The sequence below is a fragment of the Tachyglossus aculeatus genome, chromosome 6 (genome assembly GCF_015852505.1).
Source record: "Tachyglossus aculeatus isolate mTacAcu1 chromosome 6, mTacAcu1.pri, whole genome shotgun sequence".
NCBI classification, from domain to species: domain Eukaryota; kingdom Metazoa; phylum Chordata; class Mammalia; order Monotremata; family Tachyglossidae; genus Tachyglossus; species Tachyglossus aculeatus.
Window position 1 is genome coordinate 15,132,217 of NC_052071.1, and position 20,940 is coordinate 15,153,156.

Sequence of the window (20,940 nt, forward strand, 5' to 3'; positions counted from 1 at the left end):
TCAGACGTGGTTTCCTGAGTAGTAGCTGTTGTATCAGAAAATAAATTGATTTTTTTGCTTCAAAGTCAACTATTCTCTTTGGCAGATCTATATTGCAGCAATAAGGGAATGGGGAGACGTTGCTAGTGTGGGAAATTGCTTCATTGGCCTTTAGTTCTTGGCCACAAAGCGGGTAGGAGCAGGGACCCCAGAGGTTTTGGGGGGTCAACCTTGGCCATGACTTACACGTGCTTCCTGATTGCTTCAGCCCTGCTAGCACTAATAAAAAGTTGCTTATACGAAGTATGGTAAAACTTGGGTCTCTGGACACCCTGTATGTGGAAGCGGAATCATTCTGTAAGTCATCTTTGGAGGGAGAACTTAATTCCTCACCCTGCCTGTATTCGTATCATACCACACAGCACCTCGAGATGTGAAAAGTATGTACTCAGGTATTGAATTAAAAAATGCACCCTTACTGGAGTCCCAGGACAGCGCTGAATAATTATGTTTTTGCATTTCCAGGTCAAGTAAGAGCATACATAAGCAAATCCTGCTTGTAAAACACTCGCGGTTTTTTTTTTTCCATTTTGTACATAATTTTCTTAGTACATGATTCGAAAATTGAATTGCCTTCCTAGAAAAACAGCAAATCATTCCACACACCTGTGTATTAATACTTGATGGCCTTGATCCCATGAATTCTGACTAATTGAGTTTATGTTCTCCGGCTCTTTGAGGGCCATAATGATGTGGAGTGAGCTATGCCCACTTTAATCACATTCGTGGCTTGTTTATGGAGGAATACGGTAACAGGGGAGAACTGCTGTTAGTAATAGGGAATGATGAATGTAATCGTTTGCATGTGGTCGCTTGTGCTAATCTCTTCAAAACAACTCTTTTCCATGGAAATAGCCAGGAGGTAAATGAGAGCATGACACACTAAAGAGTCTCAGGCCAAGGAGCCAGAGGACCTGGGCTCTTATCCTGGCTTCCCTACTTGCCTCCCGGGTGGCCCTTGGGCAAGTGACTTAACTTCTCTATGCCTCAGTTTCCTCAGCTGTAAAATATGGACTCAGTATCTGCACTCCTTCCTACTTAGATCGTGAGCCTCATGTGGGACAGGGACTGTGTCCAACTTGATTACCTTTGTGCAGAAACACCCTCCTCAAAAATCTCCAGTGGCTACCAGTCAACCTATGCATCAGGCAAAAACTCCTCATTCTCGGCTTCAAGGCTGTCCATCACCTCACCTCCTCCTACCTCACCTCCCTTCTTTCCTTCTCCAGCCCAGCCCGCACCCTCCACTCCTCTGCCGCTAACCTCTTCACTGTGCCTCGTTCTCGCCTGTCCCGCCATTGACCCCCGGCCCACGTCCTCCCCCTGGCCTGGAATGCCCTCCCTCCGCACATCTCCCTCTCTTCCTCCCTTCAAAGCCCTACTGAGAGCTCACCTCCTCCAGGAGGCCTTCCCACACTGAGCCCCCTCTTTCCTCTCCCCTTCCCCATCCCCCCGCCCTACCTCCTTCCCCTCCCCACAGCACCTGTATATATGTTTGTACAGATTTGTTACTCTATTTATTTTACTTGTACATATTTACTATTCTATTTATTTTGTTAATGATGTACCTCTAGCTTTAATTCTGTTTATTATGATGACTCGACACCTGTCCGCATGTTTTGTTTTGTTGCTTGTCTCCCCCTTCTAGACTGTGAGCCCGTTGTTGGTTAGGGACCGTCAATATATGTTGCCAGCTTGTACTTCCCAAGCGCTTAGTACAGTGCTCTGCACACAGTAAGCGCTCAATATGATTAAATGAATGAATGAATGACCTTGTATCTACACCTGCACTTAGTGTAGTGCCCGGTACCTAGTAAGCGCTTCACAAATAATTCAGTGATCGAGGACACCTCCTGCACAGTTTAGGAAGCTAGCAGCAAAGGCAGTTCTCCTCTGAACTTGGGAAATCAAATGATCCTTGCAGCCACAATTCATTGATTGCATCCGTGGCTCCTGCGTGAAGCCTTCCTCCTGTAGACGATCAGTGTCTGCAGGAAGCTCTTTGTGGGCAGCAAGCATGTCTACCGACTCTAATGTCTTGTCTTCTCCCAAGCCTTTAGTACAGTGTCCTGCACGTAGTAAGCCCTGAAAAACTACCATCGATCAATTGATTGATATGCCTATGGATCGTACTTAGTGAACAGCAAGGGCAGAGGTAATTTCATGCCATCGTGGAATTGTTAAAAAATACTTAGTGAGATGGTAGCTCTCCCAATCAAGCAATCATATTTATTGAGTACTTACTGTGTGCAGAATGAAAAAGCGTGGTGTTTCTGAGGAAAATTTCTTTTTAACAAGAAAGAGGAGCAGCAGCATTGAAAGTGTTCATTAGTACTTCCCACTCCCCTTAGACTTATGTGTAATGGTTTTCTGTCCTCTTTTGACCCCGATAATATAATACGGCTTCTCCCCTTTGGGATTGATGGAAACCCTTGTAATGGTCTTTTATTGGTATGCACGGGCGTGGCTGATGAGGCTAATTTGCTATTGATTAGTCCCTTCTGTCACATGTGTCTGCCAAGTACTGTACTGTGCCCCCTTGCATTTGTTATCCTGTTTTGTCTCTTCGTGGAATCGCTATATTCCCAAAGCTTCTACTCCAATACCCCATATCTGGTTTCTGTGACTAACTTCCTGTCTCCTAACTGTCCCTGTGGGCTGATTTTGCTGTCAGGTCTTTAAAATGTTTCTTCTGCCCATCCTGTTTACAGTTAATTCCATTTTAGTTCCCTCACAAGCAGATATTTGGTATTCTGTGGTGATCCATTTTCTTTACATTTCATTCATTTATTTTCATTGAATGCTTATTGTGTACAGAGCTCTGAACTAAGCGGTTGGGAGAGTACAATACAACAATAAACAGACACATTCTCTGCCCACAACGGGCTTACAGTCTAGAGGGGGAGACAGATATTAATATAAATAAATGACAGATATGTATATGAGTGCTGTGGTGCTGGGAGCGGGGATGAATGAAGGGAACAAGTTGGGCGATGCAGAAGGGAGAGGGAGAAGAAGAAGTGTGGCTCAGTGGAAAGAGCATGGGCTTTGGAGTCAGAGGTCATGGGTTCAAATTCCGGCTCTGCCAATTCACTTAACTTTTCTTGTGCCTCAGTTCCCTTATCTGTAAAATGAGGATTAAGACTGTGAGCCCCCCGTGGGACAACCTGATCACCTTGCAACCTCCCCAGCACTTAGAACAGTGCTTTGCACATAGTAAGCGCTTAATAAATGCCATTATTATTATTATAGAAGAGGCAAGGAGGGCTTAGACAGGGAAGGCCTCTTGGAGGAGATGAGCCATCATTGAGGCCCTGAAAGGGGAGAGAGAAATTCATTCAGTTGTATTTATTGAGTGCTTACTGTATGCAGAGCACTGCACTAAGCGCTTAAATTGTCTGATGGATCTGAGGAGGGAGGACATTGCAGGTCAGAGGCAGGAGGTGGGCGAGTGATCGGCAGCGAGATAGTTGAGATCGAGATACAGGGAGGTTAGCATCAAGCGCTTAGTACAGTGCTCTGCACACAGGAAGCGCTCAATAAATATGAATGAATGAATTAGAGGAGCAGAGTGTGAGGACTGGGTTGTAGTAGAAGAAAGTGAGGTGAGGTAGGAGTGGGCAAGGTGATTGAGTGATTTAAAGCCAACGGTGAGGAGTTTTTGTTCGATGCAGAGGTGGATGGTTAGCCATTGGAGTTTCTTGAGAAGTGGAGAAACGTAGCCTGCCAAAGAGTTATGTAGTGAACATTGTTTTGGGGCTGGTGGGCTGATTGCAATCATGGTCCTCATTCCATGTACTAATGTGTTGAAGCCTAATATTTTATGTAAAGTAGTGGTGGGCGAACTGCTTTTGAAGTCAGATATGGCACCCACACACAGTAAATTCAGTTCTCAAAGTATGGTTGAACACTACAATAGCCTTAAGTTATTTCAGTTTAGCCTGAATCTTGGTGGCTTACCGGACCAGCATTTTTTTAAATTGTATTTTTTAAGCACTTACTATGCGCCAGGCACTGTATTAAGCACTGCAGTAGATACAGGGTAGTCAGGTTGGACTGTCCCTGTCCCACATGGGGCTCACAGTCTAATCCCCATTTTACAGAGGAGGGTACTGAGGCCCAGTGAAGTGATTTGCCCAAGGCCACACAGCAGGCAAGAGGCAGAGTCTGGATTAGAACCCAGGGCCTTCTGATTTAGCTCCATGCTCTTTCCACTAGGCTTCGCTGCTATTCCAAAGACCATATTAGCTTTCTGATTATGTTGTCAGCCTCTCTGTTTTAATGCTTGCTTCATTGACTGCGTATCCAGGTAACAAAATCAACAGCACTCAACTCTGTTGGTGAAGGAGATCCGCAGTGGTGTTTACAGTTCACCAGGTGCGGGTTGGTACGTCACCTCAGCCCTTTTCAGAGTACGTGTCGAGCCGTAATGTTTGGCCGATTTGAAGAAGTGGTTCCCAGTCATTTGCGTGCTGTCTCATTCAGGTGCTTCGGCACACCGCCATCGGCATATAGGAGGTCCTTTTGTGCGAGTGATTTAAGGACTTTTGATGATTCAAAATGCTTGCCAGAAGCTCCGAGTTTTTATTCTGACACCTGCTTGGTGTCATCCACCATCTTGATTCTTGGTGGCATCCCAGAGTATGACTATGTAGAAGGTTAGGTTGACTAAGATAGGGCCTAGTAATAATAATTGTGGTATTTGTTAAGCACTTACTATGTGCCAGGCACTGTTCTGAGTTGCTGGGGTAGAGTCCATTGTCTCATGTGGGGCTCACGCGCTTCATCCCCATTTTACAGGTGAGGGAACTGAGCCACAGGGAAGTAAAGTGACTCGCCCCAGGCCACACAGCATACAGATGGGAGAGCTGGGATTAAGGTCTGGGTCCTTCAGACTCCCAGAGATTTCATTAAGGTGTGGAACATGGACCCTGTCTTCGCATGTTGGCAGGAAAATTATCCTTCCTAAGCCATCATTGATTTGAAAAAAATGGCATTTATTAAGTCCTTAACATGTGCCTGTTCTCTATCCACTAGGCCACACCGCCAGCACGGTAACCCCGCTCTGTTCCCTAGGCAGTGAGCGGGAGGGCCTGATCGGTCTTTCTCTTCCCTTGCAGTTCTGAAGCATATGAACATATCATGAGAAAAATAGTCTGAAGATTTTTATAAACTGCTCAGGGCGGCCAAACTTTGGAAGCCTAGATCTACTGATGGTGTTAATTCCTTTCGTAAGGTCTCTGAACACAGTTAGAGGTCCCAGTGTTATTCTCTGAATTTTTCCTAATCCGATTACTGTCCATTCTGTGACAGCTTGTGATTAACAGTGTCCTTCAGAAATCAGGCCAGGAGAACTGTAGTTTAGGACCTGACCAGCAACAGAAAGCAGTTAGGATCCCACGGGTGTTTCCGCAGTCAGTTCTATCCCATTTCTTCTTGAAGGAGGTGATAATAGTGGCATTTCTTCAGTGTTCCTTAGGAAGAGCCCATGTGGATAACGAAGGTTAATATCCCCTCTCTGAGCACTTACTGGATGCAATGTCCTGTAATAAGCACTCGGGAAAGGTCAGTAGAATACCAGCACATCTGCGACATTTGCAGTTCTTCATGGTTCTGGCTGCGGGAGAGATTTCATTAAGGTTTGGAACATGGACCCTGTCTTCGCATGTTGGCAGGAAAATTATCCTTCCTAAGCCATCATTGATTTGAAAAAAATGGCATTTATTAAGTCCTTAACATGTGCCAAGCACTGGGCTAGAAATAAGGTAATGGGATGGGTCACTCCCCCTGTCTTGGGGCTCACAGGGACTCCTAGACTAAGAGGAAGGGAAAGGGACATTTTCCCTCATTTTACAGATAAGGAAACTGAGGTACAGAGAGGTTGTGATGTGCCCCAGATCACCTATCAGGTAAATTGGTGGATCCAGGACTCGGACCTTGCTCCCTTGAGACTGTCTTGTGCCCTTTCCCATGGACCTTGCTGAGTAGGTAACTATGACTCTACGCCTCTACAGGGTCTGTTGCTGTAAGTAGATATCTGCTTAAAACAAAGTGCATTTTGAAAATTACTCTGGCAGATACACTTAATACAACAAGGATGGTCTTTGGAAATGAGTTGCCTGGTTTTTTTTAGGCCTGGCTAGTTACCTTTAGCAAACTTGGTATGATGTCTACTGCTAGACTGTAAGCTCACTGTGGACAGAAAATGTGTCTACCAACTCTGTTCTATTGAATTCTTCCAAGCACTTAGTACAGTGCTCTGCACCCAATAAATGCTTAGTAAATACAATGGATTGATTGATGTTCTGCTAGGCTTATTCTAGAGAAAAGGTCTTCCCAACCTGAATCCCAAATGTCATTGGCAACTAATATTTTTTAAAAAAGTCTATAGCTTGTGCGTGATTATCCTACTGAAGTGCGACGTTTATATGGTGGCAGGTGGTGTTTATTGTGTTTGCCCCTACCTTGAAGTGCTCTGGCCTAGTGGATCGAGCCTGGGAGTCAGAGGGACGTGAGTTTGAATCCTGACTGCCACTTGTCTGCTGTGTGACCTTGGGCAAGTCGCTTCAATTCTCAGGGCCCCAGTTCCCTCATCTGTAAAATGGGGATTAAGACTGTGAGCACTATGTGGAACAGGGACTGTGTCCAACCTGATTATCTTGTTTCTATCCCAGTGCTTGGTGTACAGTCCCTGACTCATAGTGAGCTCTTAGCAAATGTCATAAAATAAAAATAAGTATATGGGCTATCACAGGATACCGTGAGCCCGTTGTTGGGTAGGGACCGTCTCTATATGTTGCCGACTTGTACTTCCCAAGCGCTTAGTACAGTGCTCTGCACACATTAAGCGCTCAATAAATACGATTGAATGAATACTGACAACCACTAGGAGCCCCACCCTTCAAAGCACTGCCTAGTGATGTGACGTTTCAGAGACTTTCCTGACATGCTGGGTCGCAAGACACTGACCATGTCCCCACCTCGTATGGAAAACGGCTTTTAATTGCCAAGCGGAACGATGATAAGTTGCCAGTCAGTTCCCTAGCCAAGGAAAATCAGTGTTGAGAAATGTCAGATCTTTTATTCTGAAGAAACCTCTCCCAAGAATTTGAAAGTGAAAGGGCATAAATTCCAGAAGGGTTCTTTCTGCCGTCTTTCCGCACAACCCTCAATTTTGGACACGGACATTAGGAAAGACCAACCAGATTACTACTTTAGCCTCATTTTTGTATGTTCTGTGGTACAGATCTTGGTGGCGATCTGGAATCTCCTCTGATTTTTGGTTTAAAGATAGGGGTTGGAGATGATCAGTCACTGGGAGACCACGTGGCCTAGAGGAAAGAGCAAGGGACTGGGAGTCAGGAGGACCCCTGCTTTAGCCCTGGTGTGGCGTGTGACGTGGGGCAAGTCACTGAAAGTGTCTGGGCCTCAGTTTCTTTATTTGTAAAATGTGGATAACAGACCAGCCCTCTGAGATTGTGAATCCCCTGGGGAACGGGAACTCTGTCTGACCTAATCGTGTTGTCCTAGACCTGAGGTTTAACCTGTAGTAAGTGCTTAAGAAATACCAGGATAATAAAATATGGAGAAAATAGATTGGACATTGTCCCTCTCCAGCACGTTTCACAGTCTGATAATCTTATTATAATCTTATCTACTTTGGCGTTTAGCTCATAAGGGCCAGTGAATACCACTATTATTAGACAGCATATTTGTGTGACATCCCTCTCACTCTTTTTCTCTCTCTGTCGCTCCATACCTCTCTATTTTCTGGGATCTTCACTAGTTCAGAGCGCGTGTGACAAGGCATGGAAAACTGGGAACATGCCCAGGAGGAAGGTGAAGGTGGCCATTGGAGTTGTGGCCACACTGTCTGGAGCCTCTGTTGTTACTTCCTCCTGCCACAGCCGCTCCACTTTTTCTGTCTTCCTGAAGAAGCAGCATGGCTTAGGGTAGGGACTGTCTCTATATATTGCCAACTTGTGCTTCCCAAGCGCTTAGTCCAGTGCTCTGCACACAGTAAGCGCTCAATAAATACGATTGAATGAATACTGACAACCACTAGGAGCCCCACCCTTCAAAGCACTGCCTGGTGATGTGACGTTTCAGAGACTTTCCTGACATGAATAAATGAATCACGGGCCTGGGCGTCAGGAGGACCTGGGTTCTAATCCTGGCTCTGCCAGTTACTTGCTGTGTGACCTTGGGCAAGTCACTTCATTTCTCTGGGCCTCAGTTTCCTCAGCTGTAAAATGTGGGGATACCCGTTCTCCCTCTTACTTAGATTGTGAGCCCCGGGCGGGACAGGGGCCTGTGTCCGACCTAATTAACTCGGACCCACCCTGGAGCTTGGAACAGTATTTGACACAATAAGCGTTTAACAAATGCCAAAAAAAAAAGAGGTGAGAATGCTGTAGAACTCACCAAGCAGTGGGATAGCCATGGCAGGAATGGGCTAGAATAGAAAGTTCTTCCCATCCTCCTGGCCCTTTGGATCGCTTACCTCTTCTGGGCACCCAGCAGGCGCAGGGGGCCGGAGCCAATAAGAAATCCCATCAGCTTCTACTACCCCCAAATGTTGAAGTACTAATATTATTTATTTAGTGCTTTATGGTTCGCAGATCACTGTGCCAAGCCAGGTGGGAATTAGGCATGGTCCCTACCCCTCCGGGGACTTGCAATCCGAGAGGAGAAGTGAGGAGGAGAGACTGGAGACAGACAAATGAGGAGTGATGAAACAGTAAAATACAACCCAAGGACTAGTATTGAAAATAAACAAGAAAGCTCAAGGCAGAGCCAGGGCTGTCTCCAGCTTTTGCTGTGTTGGCTAAGAAGGCCAGGGCAGGGGCTAGTGTGTTTTGTTTATTGGCTCCTTTGCCAGAGGTTCTCTTCTTGTGGAGCTCCTGGTCAAACCGTGAGCACCGAGAAAGCCAGGAAGAAGCGAGGGGGTGAAGCCCCCAGGAGTAAAAACTGCTGTGACCTTGGGTTCAGCCTTCACCTGTCCCTAACCCGTCTTTATCGTCTTTCTCTCGCCACCACTTACCACCCCTTGCACCCATATTATTTTTGGGGTTTGTGGTTCTTCAGTTTCTGAAGCTTGCTATCTCTGTTATTATAATGGAGGAGAGTCATAGGCTTTTGAGTAACCCAAATTAGAAATCCTAAGCACAGTTAACTTAGACCTTGCCAGTGGCTGAATCGGTAGGGAGGTTGTTTTGGAGGCCCTCTTAAACTACTCTATACAAATCAGGAGGGCATCTAGAAAAAAAGTGAACTCAAAGTAATAGATTCCCTAATATTTATGGAGTCTGCATAAAGGGTTGGGTTTCATGTAGCGGGATTATGATTATATTTCCACAGTTGCTCAAGTAAACTTGTCCTTTCAAAACTCAGGGATAGATTCTTTTACATCACGTTGAAACATTTAAAGGTCCAGTGACATCTGAATGGAAAAGCCAAGGTGGGTGCCGCTTGGAGATTGGACAGGAACCTTATTTTGTCATCTCCTTTCTGTGCTCTGGTTTAGTCATGTTCCTTGCTTCAGACTAGTGTGAACCAAGATGTTAATGTCCTAGAGGCTCACTGGTAATTTATTTTTGTTCTTTGGAAAATGGTGTATGCTTTGGAGTTGAGGGAGAAGTAGCATTTTTATGGTATTTTATGGTATTTGTTAAGCAAGCTTTGTCAAACACTATTCTAAGTGCTGGGGTAGGTACAAGTTAATTAGGTTGGACACAGTCCCTATCCCACATGGGTCTCATAGTCTAAGTAGAAGAGAAAACAGATATTGAATCCCCATTTTACAGTTGAGGACACTGAGGCACAGAGAAGTTAAGTGACTTGCCCAAGGTTATAAAGCAAGCAATTGGTAGAGCCAGGATTAGAACCCAGGTCCTTTGACTTTCAGTTCCCCGGGTCTTTCCCCAAGCCACACTGTGGAAGAAAGAGTTTCCTTTGATCTCTTTGACCTACAGTTTCATCTAGCATTTTTATTTGATGGGCTGAAAGAAAATATCATTGTCCTTCTGGCAGTTTTAGTTTTCTGCGCGTACCTTTATCCCAGAAGAGTGGGTTGGTGAAATCCTTGTTTTTTTTTTTTTTTTTTGATTTTGGATATTGTGGGCACACATAGCATGTTAGAATGGTGATATCTTGTATCCCTATTTTGTTGAGATTCTTCAATTTCTGTGTGACTGCTGCCCAAATAATAGTAATGATGGCATTTATTAAGTGCTTACTGTGCAAAGGAATATGTTTTAGCACAACTCTGCACATGCCCAAGTTGTTCAGTCAAGGCACATATTCCCAAAGCATTAATTTTTCCTCAATCCGGGGCGGGGGAGGTTGTGACAAAAAAATTAAAATTTATTTAAGCCCAAACACGTGATTCAAACATCACATATTTATTAGTGAGTTTATGTTTTATTTGTAAACATCAGTTTGGCATCGTAGGAAGTAGAGGCACTCTCAGAGGTCATTTTCCATCGTCCCTCTCTAGCACAGCGGAAATACATAATGCACATGGTTGCAGGACTTGAACTGTTTGAAAAAATGTTTTTCACTTTTTTCTTTGTATTTGTAAAATCGGTCACTGTACCTGTTCAGTCTTCACAAAATTTTTTTTCAACTAAAAAAATAAATTCAGCTGTGAAACTGACAACACAATGGGAGTCAGAGGACCTGAGTTCTAATCCCTTCTGCGACACTTGTCTGCTCTGTGACAGTGGGCAAGTTCCTTAACTTTTCTGGGCCCCACTCACCTCATCTATAAAATGGAGGTTAGGACTGTGAGCCCCATATGAGACATGGATTGGGTCCAACCTGATCTACCCCAGTACTTAGTACAGTGCCTGGCATATAGTGAGACCTTAATAAGTACCACTAAAAAAAAAATACAATGACAGGTTTTTGTGAGGAAGTAAAGTGTCATATAAAACTTCCATTCTCTTATTGAAAACAATGCGACATTTTCTGCAAAATTACTTTGGTCAACTTGCTATTTGGATTTCTTTTTAACAACTCGGTCACTTTTAGAATTCATTTAGTGGAACCCATCCTGGATTGTAACAGATAATAAGCTGTGTGCAAACATTTTCTAGTTGACGTAGGGAAGAAATGCTTCAAGTGACTCATTCCCAATTATGATAGGATATGGATCTACTTAGCCTCCTGGCTCAAGTGTTTCAGGGAAAGAACATCGCGAGTCAGTGTTTACTTCACTGCATAATGTTTTATTTTTTAGGTTTTTGTTTGTTTTGTTCTTTTTAATTTAAGCACTCTGTCCCAGGCACTGTACCAAGCACTGGGGTACAAGCTAATTAGGTTGGACAAACTCCCTGTCCCACATGGGGCTCACAGTCAGTTCCCATTTTACAGATGAGGTAATTGAGGCACAGAGAAGTTAAGTGACTTGCCCAAGGTCATCCAGCAGACAAGTAGCAGAGCTGGGATTAGAACACAGGTCCTTCTGGCTCCCAGCCCCATGCTGTATCCACTAGGCAACACTAGGCCACACATTTCTACATAAACATTCTGGGCATATCACCCCCCTCCTCAGTAATCTCCAGTGGCTGCCTATCAACCTTCGCATGAAGCAAAAACTCCTCACTATTGGCTTCAAAGCTCTCCATCACCTCATCCCCTCCTACCTCACCTCCCTTCTCTCCTTCTCCAGCCCAGCCCACACCCTCCGCTCCTCTGCTGCCGCTAACCTCCTCACTGAACCTCGTTCTCGCCTGTCCCGCCGTCGACCCCGACCAGTGTCCTACCTCTGGCCTGGAATGCCCTCCCTCCACACATCCGCCAAACTAGCTCTCTTCCTCCCTTCAAAGCCCTACTGAGAGCTCACCTCCTCCAGGAGGCCTTCCCAGACTAAGCCCCCCTTTTCCTCAACATCCCCATCACCCCAACACGCTCCCTTTGCTCTACTCCCCTCTCCCCCCACCCTACAACACTTGTGTATATATGTACATATCTGTAATTATGTGTATTTTAATGTCTGTTTACTTGTTTTGATGTGTGCATGTATATCTATATATCTATAATTCTATTTATTTATATTGATGCTGTTGATGTCTGTTCATTTGTTTTAATGTCTGTCTTCCCCCTTCTAGACTGTAAACCCGTTGTGGGCAGGGATTGTCTCTATTGCTGAAATGTACTTTCCACAGTGCTCTGCACCCAGCAAGCGCTTAATACATCCGATTGAATGAATGAATGAATAAGTGCGTCTCTGAAGGTGTTCATAATATTGGGAGGAGGGATGTATTAAAGTCCCGATACCACCTCAGACAGTAAATAGTATTGTTGCCATCCTTTCCACAGGTTCCTTTGTAAGAATCCATGGAATGATTTGGAAAAAAGTCAAAATAAAACCTGACCTTTTTTTTTTTCAACATTTAGCCAAGTTAAAACCTAATTTCACCTAAAAAAAAGCCAAAATTACAAACCTTTTTTTTTTTATCTGAAAAATCCAGGTCCTATTAACACCCTGCTTTACTCAGTTGGTTATGGAAAACAGATCAGATTATGGAGAACATCCAGCCATGCCACTGTCTCAGGATCTTAATGAACTTCCCTGGGCAGCAACATATACTTAATTATTCCCAGAGCCCAAAAGAAAGCAGGAATAGTTTAGTTAATCAAAATTAGACTGAATGATCAAAATCTCAGATGAGCGTGTGGTGAGCTGTGGTTCAGAAAGGTGATCCATGCAGCAGTATGTTGTGTGGACTGCTTGTTGTGGGCAGGGATTGTGTCTGGTTGTTGTTATATTGTACTCTCCGAAGCACTTTTTACAGTACCCTGCACACAATAAATATGATTGAATGAATGAATGAAGTGGGGAGAGTCAAGGGGCAGGAAAACTGGTGAGGAGCAGCCTGGCCTATTGGAAAGAGCACAGGTTTAGGAGCTCGGAGACTGCACCTGAGTTACACCGCTGCCCTTTGTCTTCTGGGTAACTATTGGCAGCAAGTCCCTTAACCTCTTGGGGCTCAGCTTCCACATCTGTAAAATGGGGATGAAATAGATTGCGAGCCCCTCATAACCTCCTACTCGCCCCAGCACCTAGCACATGGGGTGTATTTATTAACTGCTATCTGAGAAGAGCTTATGCCTGAGAGGAAGGGGTGGATCCAGTTGGTGTTGCGTAGGAAGAACAGGCAGGATTTGGCAGTAAATTAAATTTGAAAAATGAAGAAAAGTAAGGGGTTGAGGGTGACCCCATAGGTTGCCGGGTTCTGGGACAGGGGGCAGGGTGTTTTCCACTGGGTTGGAAAAGTTAGGAAGGGGAGTGTGCTTACAGGGAAAGAAGAGAAATTTTGAGATGCTGGTGGGACATCCAAGTGGAGGTATCATGGAGGCAAGAGGACACCCGGGATTGCAGGTTAGATGAGAGGTCAGGGCCAGAGAGATAGATTTGAGAGTTATCTGCATAGGTTAAGCCATCTGAACGCCTGCACTCTTTGAGAGAGTAAGTACAGAGCAGGAGGAGTACAGGAGAAGAGCCTTGGTTGAGGGCAAGGAAGGTGTCCAAGCTTTTCACTTTTTGTAAAATCAGAGCATTATCTCAAAGTGCAAGAGCACTGTAAGAAATACTGCTACTAAAATTCAGTAGTGCTTTTGTGAAAGCTAACTAAAACCAGTGTTATAATCGTTGTGGGCAGGGAATGTCTTTGTTTATTGTTGTATCGTACTCCCAAGCGCTTAGTACAGTCCTCTGCACCTAGTAAGCCTTCAATAAATAGGATTGAATGAATGAATGGGGTAATAATTGTATATTCCATACCATGCTTTGCACATGGTTGACTTTTACTAGAAATACTGGAAAGGAACCCAGGTTTTAAATTTCCCTTTGGAATGCAGTTTGGTTCTGCTGAATCCAAGCAGTCCATGGTATTTACTGAGCACTTACTGTATCAGGCGCTTAAAGTGTATTTACTGAGCACTTACTGTATTAGGCGCTTGGGACAAAACAGTACAGTACAAAACCAAATAGTTCAGTAGTTGGTAGACACATTCCCTCCCCACAAGGAGCTCACAGTCTAGAGTGGGGGATCAAGTTACAAGATGGAAGCAAGAGTGAGTTTTGGATATAACGGATGGTTAAAGGTGAATTTCTGTGCATTTGTGGCATTTCCATTTAGACCAGGTTATCCGTTTTATGTCAGTTGGGTGTTTAAGGAAGTTTAGTTTCTGAAGTGATCTAATAGTGGCAGTAAGAATTGTGGTACTTGTTAAGAGCTTACTGTATGCCAAGCACAATACTAAGCACCGGGCGAGATAGAGGATAGTCAGGTCAGTCACGGTCCCTGTCCCACTCAGTTTCTGATCCAAGTGCATCACTTGGTCACTTCTAGCAACACAGATTGAATCCCTCCCCCTGCCACCCCAAAAATACGGAAAATGAATCGCCTCAAAGTCCAACTCACACCTCACTGTTGTGAGGGAAACAGGGAGCTGTTGGGGGCAGGGTGGGGGTTGCTCAGCCTCTGCCCCCAGTGATGCAGTAGTGTCTGATCCCAGAACCACCTGGGGGGCTTGTATGGTGGAAGATTCAGCAGGAATATGGAAAATAAATGACCGCATGACTACCAGAGTGGCTATCCTGGCAACCACCTGCTGGTCTCGAGGGCAGAGATCAAGTCTGCCGATTCTATTCTACTCACCCAAGTGCCTGTCAATCAATCAGTGGTATTTATTGAGGGCTCACTGTGTGCAGAGCCCTGTACTAAGCACTTGGCGAGCACAGTGCGATAGAGTCAGTAGGGACGATCCCTCTCCTCAAGGAGCTTAGAGTCTATAATTGGTCTGTGGTGGGATGGTACTAAGAGCATCAGCACCTTGGTACCCCGAGTGGACTCGGTGCGTGTAATCCGTGCTGGAATTGAACAGTGTGCTACACTTATTTGCTTGTTACCCTCCACGCCCCAGTAGGAACTTGACTGGCAAGGAAGCGAGAGCGGGAATGGTACCAGGGCAGACCCTAGCACGCCAGTGAATTCCTTGGCACAAGTTCCCGGTCTTGTAGTCTTCCCGACCTGGTCGAGGCCCGCCGACATTTACAATGGGAGATTCCACTGTAAATTAGGTAACCTGTGTCTTCTGTCTCCTTTACAGCCCACTATTTGTAACGTGGAAGATTGGTCGAGATAAACGATTGCGTGGATGCATAGGTACTTTTTCTGCCATGAACCTGCATTCAGGACTCAGGGAGTACACACTTACCAGGTACAGGTCCATTTTCATAATCTCTCTTTCTTCCTTCACATCTCAGGAAAGCAGAAGCATAAAGCCGATATTTTGTAGCTTCCTTGCCGTCCAGGTTTGGCTAGCATCCGAAACCCCCAAAACACTAGAGAGTTTTACTTCTGCCTTCGCTTGACCCAACTCCGGGGGTTGTCATTCCACAGTCAAGCAGCGCTCTTGAATTGCGATCCGCTAACCCTACCTACTCGGGCATAGGAGTGGAAGAAAATCTGGGTCCTTTCTTTGATGTTTAAACTTGGGATCTAAAGGCCAGTTGCCTTTTTTTTTCCCCCAGATGGCCAAAATTTGCTCCTCTTAGTGGCAGCAGGCATTCTCCCCTCCTCCCTTCAGGCTCTTCAATTCGGTATAGCTTTAACCTCCCAGTTTAGATCGTGTACTTCTAGGATACTTGGTATAGTTGAGGGTCAGGCTTCTGAACTTGAAGGAAATAATTCTGCCTTCTAAAACCATGATCATTTGTAGCTGCTCTTCACCCACTGTGCCTCTCAGGAGTATTAGTTTACTTCGTCTTATACAATGGCAAGCTAACGAGTGCCTCGGGAGAGTCGAAAGACCCCGCGCTTGGTTCCTGATGCTCTGGGTAACTGCTGTGCCATCTGCTATTCTGTTCAAGTTGAGATATCCAACAAATCTCTGGGTCAAAGTAGTTCACCCAAGGCAACAGGTGATGGGTTTTCCTGCTACTATTAATATTGTAGGGTGATTATTCTCCCACTCAATTTATAGAGGTAGCAAGTAGGCAATTTGGACCCAGGATTGTAAAGGAGGGAATAATCTCACCAGCTGGCTTATTTTGGGTATTTCACTTCTCTTTCTTCATCTGTTAACTTGGGTTAACCATATATGAGCTCCATATATATATATATGAACACCTGCGTTGGACTTATTGGAGAAAGGGTGCTTTGCAAATCCACTTTAGGAATTTAAGTAAATATGGCAGCTTGTGTCCCTACTCTATTTTGATGTCAGCGCCCCACATTCCTAGTTATTCCTAGTGATTTATAGGCCAAAGGCCTCCCCTAGGAATTTGTCGCTTAGTTTTTTTGGTCTTCTACATTCTTGCACATTTAGAATGGCCCAGTTTAATTTTGGAATATATACGCACAGGACTAAGAATGTAGTTCGTAACTGCAGGGACTAAACGAAAATTACCCTTGCATATGGGATTTTCTACATATATTTTAAATTGCAGATTCAAGTTAGGACTTCAACTTCTGAAAAGAAGAGGCACTGAAATCAGACACCAAGTTGGAAAGATTTGGTAGTACTTATGAAGTGCTCAGTAAATCAAAAACCTTACTGTGTGTTTTGAAGCACAACTAGTGCATGGGTTTTGAAATGCTGCAGTGTATGAGTTCTTTTATCACGAAAAAGCCAAATGCAAAAAGTCATTGAAGCATTGAATTTTATGGTCTTTTCTACTCAGTTGTTTCATATTTTGCAGTATGGCATAGTGGCAAGAGCACGGGCTTTGGAGTCAGAGGTCGTGGGTTCTAATCCCGCCTCCGCCACTTGTCTGCTGTGTGACCTTGGGCAAGCCACTTAACTTCTCTGTGCCTCAGTTCCCTCATCTGTAAAATGGAGATTAAGATTGTGAGCCCCACGTGGGACAACCTGATTACCCTGTATCTACCCCAGCACTTAGAACAGTGCCTGGTTCACTGAAAGCGCTTAACAAATACCATAATAATAATAATAATAATAACAACAATAATAATAATTATTATTATATACAATATAATTATAAAATAAAAATAATAATAACAATTATTATTATTATTATATTAAGGATTCCCCTTTCAGGATGAACAATCCCTCCCAGCAGCCTAACAATTTCATTAGACCACAATCTCAGTTGACCATTGAACCTAGAAAGAATGACCAAGGGGAGGTGGGTTTGAACAGAGCTAATTTATGCAAATCTGGTGATTCAAGTCCTAATTTGATCTGAGTCTCCGGACTTCGTGGCCCACAATAAGAGGCCAACCAAAGTGGCCTCAAAACGTGGTGTACGAAAGAAACAAAGCCCTGTTGGAGGTGGTTATCTCAATCTGGCCGAGCTAGATTCCTTTTAGTTGGAGATGGTGGTCTAACATTTTGGAGCCCCAGTGGGCTAGTTTTTTTCAGGGTTCTGCCAATGGCCTTCCTTCAATTTGTCTGGGAATGGTGAGCGGGACATTGTTGCAGTGTTTGTGCTGCTAGAATAATCCTAGAGCGTCTGCCAGGTCAAAATTGGTCCCTTGGGAAGACAAGTCCATTGGTGTAAAAGTCCCCTTATTCACACATGACAGGCAGGGAGTATGGGAGGGATGTGGTAACCCAGCATTTTTACACTTCATAAATTCTCGCCGGTGGAATTTGCCTAAATTGTGAGGGAGGAATGAGACCCAGCTTGCCAGATGAATGAATCTGGTTCCTAAAGCCAAGTTTCTAAAGAAACTGCCCTGTCATACTCCAGGCAGGTCACAAAGCAACTCTGAATCAGTTGTTCAGTGGACAAGCTTAAAAACTTTGGCCCAAGTTTTGATTTCTTGTTTTCCCTTGGCTCTTACAATTCATTTCTGTACCATTTTTCTTGCCATAATATGCAGCTTGATCAAAATCCAACATAACACCCTTTTACAAGTGCCTGTTTTACCTCGTCTTTGTCGATCCGAGTCCTGTTATTTCACATGGTAACAGGAGTAAAGTTTTTAGAAGGAATGAAGGGGGATATTGTGCTGTTGGTTTTAAAGTTTTAGGATTTTGACCTCCAACTATTGACATCTCCCTTGAGTAGTGGGCAGAAGATTATTTCAAAAATTGCAGTTGTACTCACCTATCCCAAACTTTTTGCAACTTTCCTCCTTCTCAAATATATATAATAGGTAAAATTAAGCAGTGACCTAGATTCAGGATTGTATGCCCCACCTTATGCATGCAAACAAAATGGAACTCTGATGATAGAAACTTACTTTGTGTTTTGCCGTTCCATCAGGAGCATAAACTCACCACAAAAGCAGTTTATTTCAACAGTTCGGAAGCAGTTGTTCACGATTTCTTGTCAGTATTAAGAGTAGGATTTTGGCACAGCCTTTAAACCCCTACAAACTTAATAAAAAAGAGTTAGGGGGTTAGGAAAAATCAGATTGGTAATTGTGTAAACAAAAGAATGCCACCCTGATAAAATACATCAATTTAGAATTTAAAAAATAATTTTGTTTTTTGCATCTCCATTTAAAAAAAAGAGAGAATTGAAAACAAAACACATTGACAGTTATTAAATTCTGTCATCCAAACTCAAACCCCCATAAATAGGAAACCACACAGTTTGACCTAGATGGTTAGGGAAAAAAAAATTGAAGGAAATGGCTATTGTGGGGGGAAGGTAGGGAGGAGAGAGGGAGAGTTTTGTAATTAGTTGGTGATTCTTGGCCCATAATTCTGATTAGCTAACACGTAATTTGCCTTTTTGATGTTTACTTGGGATCTTACATGTTGCTTTTCTTTCTCTGAGTGCTTAGTCATTTTTAGAAAACAGTGCCATGACTGTTTATAGTTCATTAGTCACTTAAAGCTAACTTCCAAAGTGATGTATATTTTTACCACAATATACTAATGTATAAAAATGTAGATTGTATGAATTTAACCAATGGATTAGTGCAAGTTCTGGTGCTAGAGGTTGAAACAGAGAAGTAGAACGAGAAAGTTCCGGCAGAGAAGAGGACAAACCGGAGAGCATAGAATAATGGATAGGGAGTTGATTACGTTTTAGCAGCAAACTTTAGGCCCTCGCTCCCCGAGTCAAAAGTGATCGATTCTGAAGTCCTCAAGAGCAGGGATCGTGTCAGCTGTACTCTCCCAAGCACTTAGCACCGTGCTTTGCACACAGTAGGTGACCAGTTGGTACTACTGATTGGCGCTCGGAGGAGAAATGTACTTGCTCTACACAAACCCCCTTTCATCTGTAATTTTTCAAATGTTCTTCCAGTCCTAAAAGATAGGCAGGTGAGAATGTCCCTTTTTTATGGATGAAGTTATCTACCAGCAGTCATACGGTTGGGTTAAGTGCCACAGCCGTCCCTTTTTTATAGATGAAGTTATCTACCAGCAGTCATACAGTTGGGTTAAGTGCCACAGCTGGGCATCTTTTTTCTTTAAGTAAAACAGGAGCGGAATATGGTGTGTGGCCGGCCAATACATGCATCCAGTTAATGATGGTGATACTTATGATAAGCTCTAACTGTGCCAAGCACCTGCTAAGCACTGGGGTCGATCCAAGATAATTAGCTTGGACACGGTCCTGTACCCAAGGAGTTTGCAGTCTAAAAGGGAGGGAAGACTAGGTAATTGCATCCCCCATTTTATTGGTGAGGAAACCGAGGCACAGAGACACCGAGTGGTGAAGCCAGAACTGGAAGCTGGGTCTCCTGACTCCTAGGCTCTGCTCTCTTTTTGCCTAGGCCTCGGTCCCTTCAGAAATGTGGGGTCGCTTTACGTTCTCACAAAAAAAAAAACCCATAAAGGAGAGCACCCGCTGTAGTACCCATCTGTCGCTGTGCCGAGCGCATGCCTGCACACGCATGGACCGTGAATTCTGACACCGTGGCCGGCTTTATCCAAACAGGCCTGCGTTGACAAATGTTCCCTAACTCCCTAAACGACATTCCAGCCAAAACCTAGAGTGAAAGCGCATTATGGCGGAGCTGAGTATATAGCTCAGTATGGCCTTAGAATATTTAAGAGAGAGCAAGGCAAAGCACATTTAAAAAATGACAAACACTTTCTCATTTTCAGAAATAAAGACTCCCAAGGAATTGGCTGCTAAATTATCCAGCAAAATAGGGATCTCTTTCTTGCATACATTCAGCCTGATGGTTTGTGTTGAAATCTCCTGATTAGTGAATTAGGTGTACTCTTTTTTTTTTTTGTTATAAAGAGCAGTGTGCCTAGCCTTCCTTTTCTCTAACCCTCTTCATGGTGCATAGACCTCCTGACACTCACTTTTTCAGCTGCAGGCTGAGATATGAACTTCATTCAGAAGCTCGTAGCTACTGCTGGGACCACTTTCTCAAGAGATGCTGATAACTTAGGTTCGTTCTTTTCTCCATGGAGCAAGGTGTCAGCTCAGTGGTATGCCCGATGGTCCCCTTTCTAAAAAAAAGTTTTGAATCGAAGGCTGGATTTCTTTTCTGATCACTCATTTTCATGACATAAAATATTAGGTCCACCAGGCCCCTGTGAGGTAATTAGAAGGCTGATACACTGTGACGATCTCAATTTTACGTTAAGTGGATTTTTCAATGAAATATGTAGGTATGGCTGAACAGAACATGTTGAAATCTGTTTGCTTTGAAATGTTCCTGCATCTAAGATGCTTTATAAATAAGGAATAACCAAGGAAATTGAAAGCGAGCCTGCCCCCATCTTTTGTTTGTCAGGGTTGACTATTTTGTGGCCCTACCAAGCACTGATTGTCTTTTGAGCTCAAAACACCATGACCCTTCAATATTCATTCATTCATTCAATTTTATTTATTGAGCGCTTACTGTGTGCAGAGCACTGTACTAAGTGCTTGGGAAGTACAAGTTGGCAACATATAGAGACGGTCCCTACCCAACAGCGGGCTCACAGTCTAGAAATCCATGCCCT

The 20,940-nt window shown here is 44.0% G+C and overlaps 1 protein-coding gene across 3 annotated transcripts in view; it reads left to right on the forward strand.

Moving 5' to 3' along the window:
- The window catches only part of AMMECR1 (AMMECR nuclear protein 1), a 117,010-nt gene that overhangs the window by 39,147 nt on the left and 56,923 nt on the right, over positions 1 to 20,940 (forward strand). For 2 of the 3 annotated variants that reach the window (XR_005451565.1, XM_038747636.1), the window contains exon 2: positions 15,160 to 15,270. The exons of the other annotated variant lie outside the window; for it this stretch is intronic. Coding sequence is in view for 1 of the 2 variants with exons in the window: in XM_038747636.1 (XP_038603564.1) it covers positions 15,160 to 15,270 (111 nt within the window). In the remaining variant the exon portion in view is untranslated. The remainder of the gene's footprint in view (positions 1 to 15,159; positions 15,271 to 20,940) is intronic. 3 annotated transcript variants of the gene reach the window in all.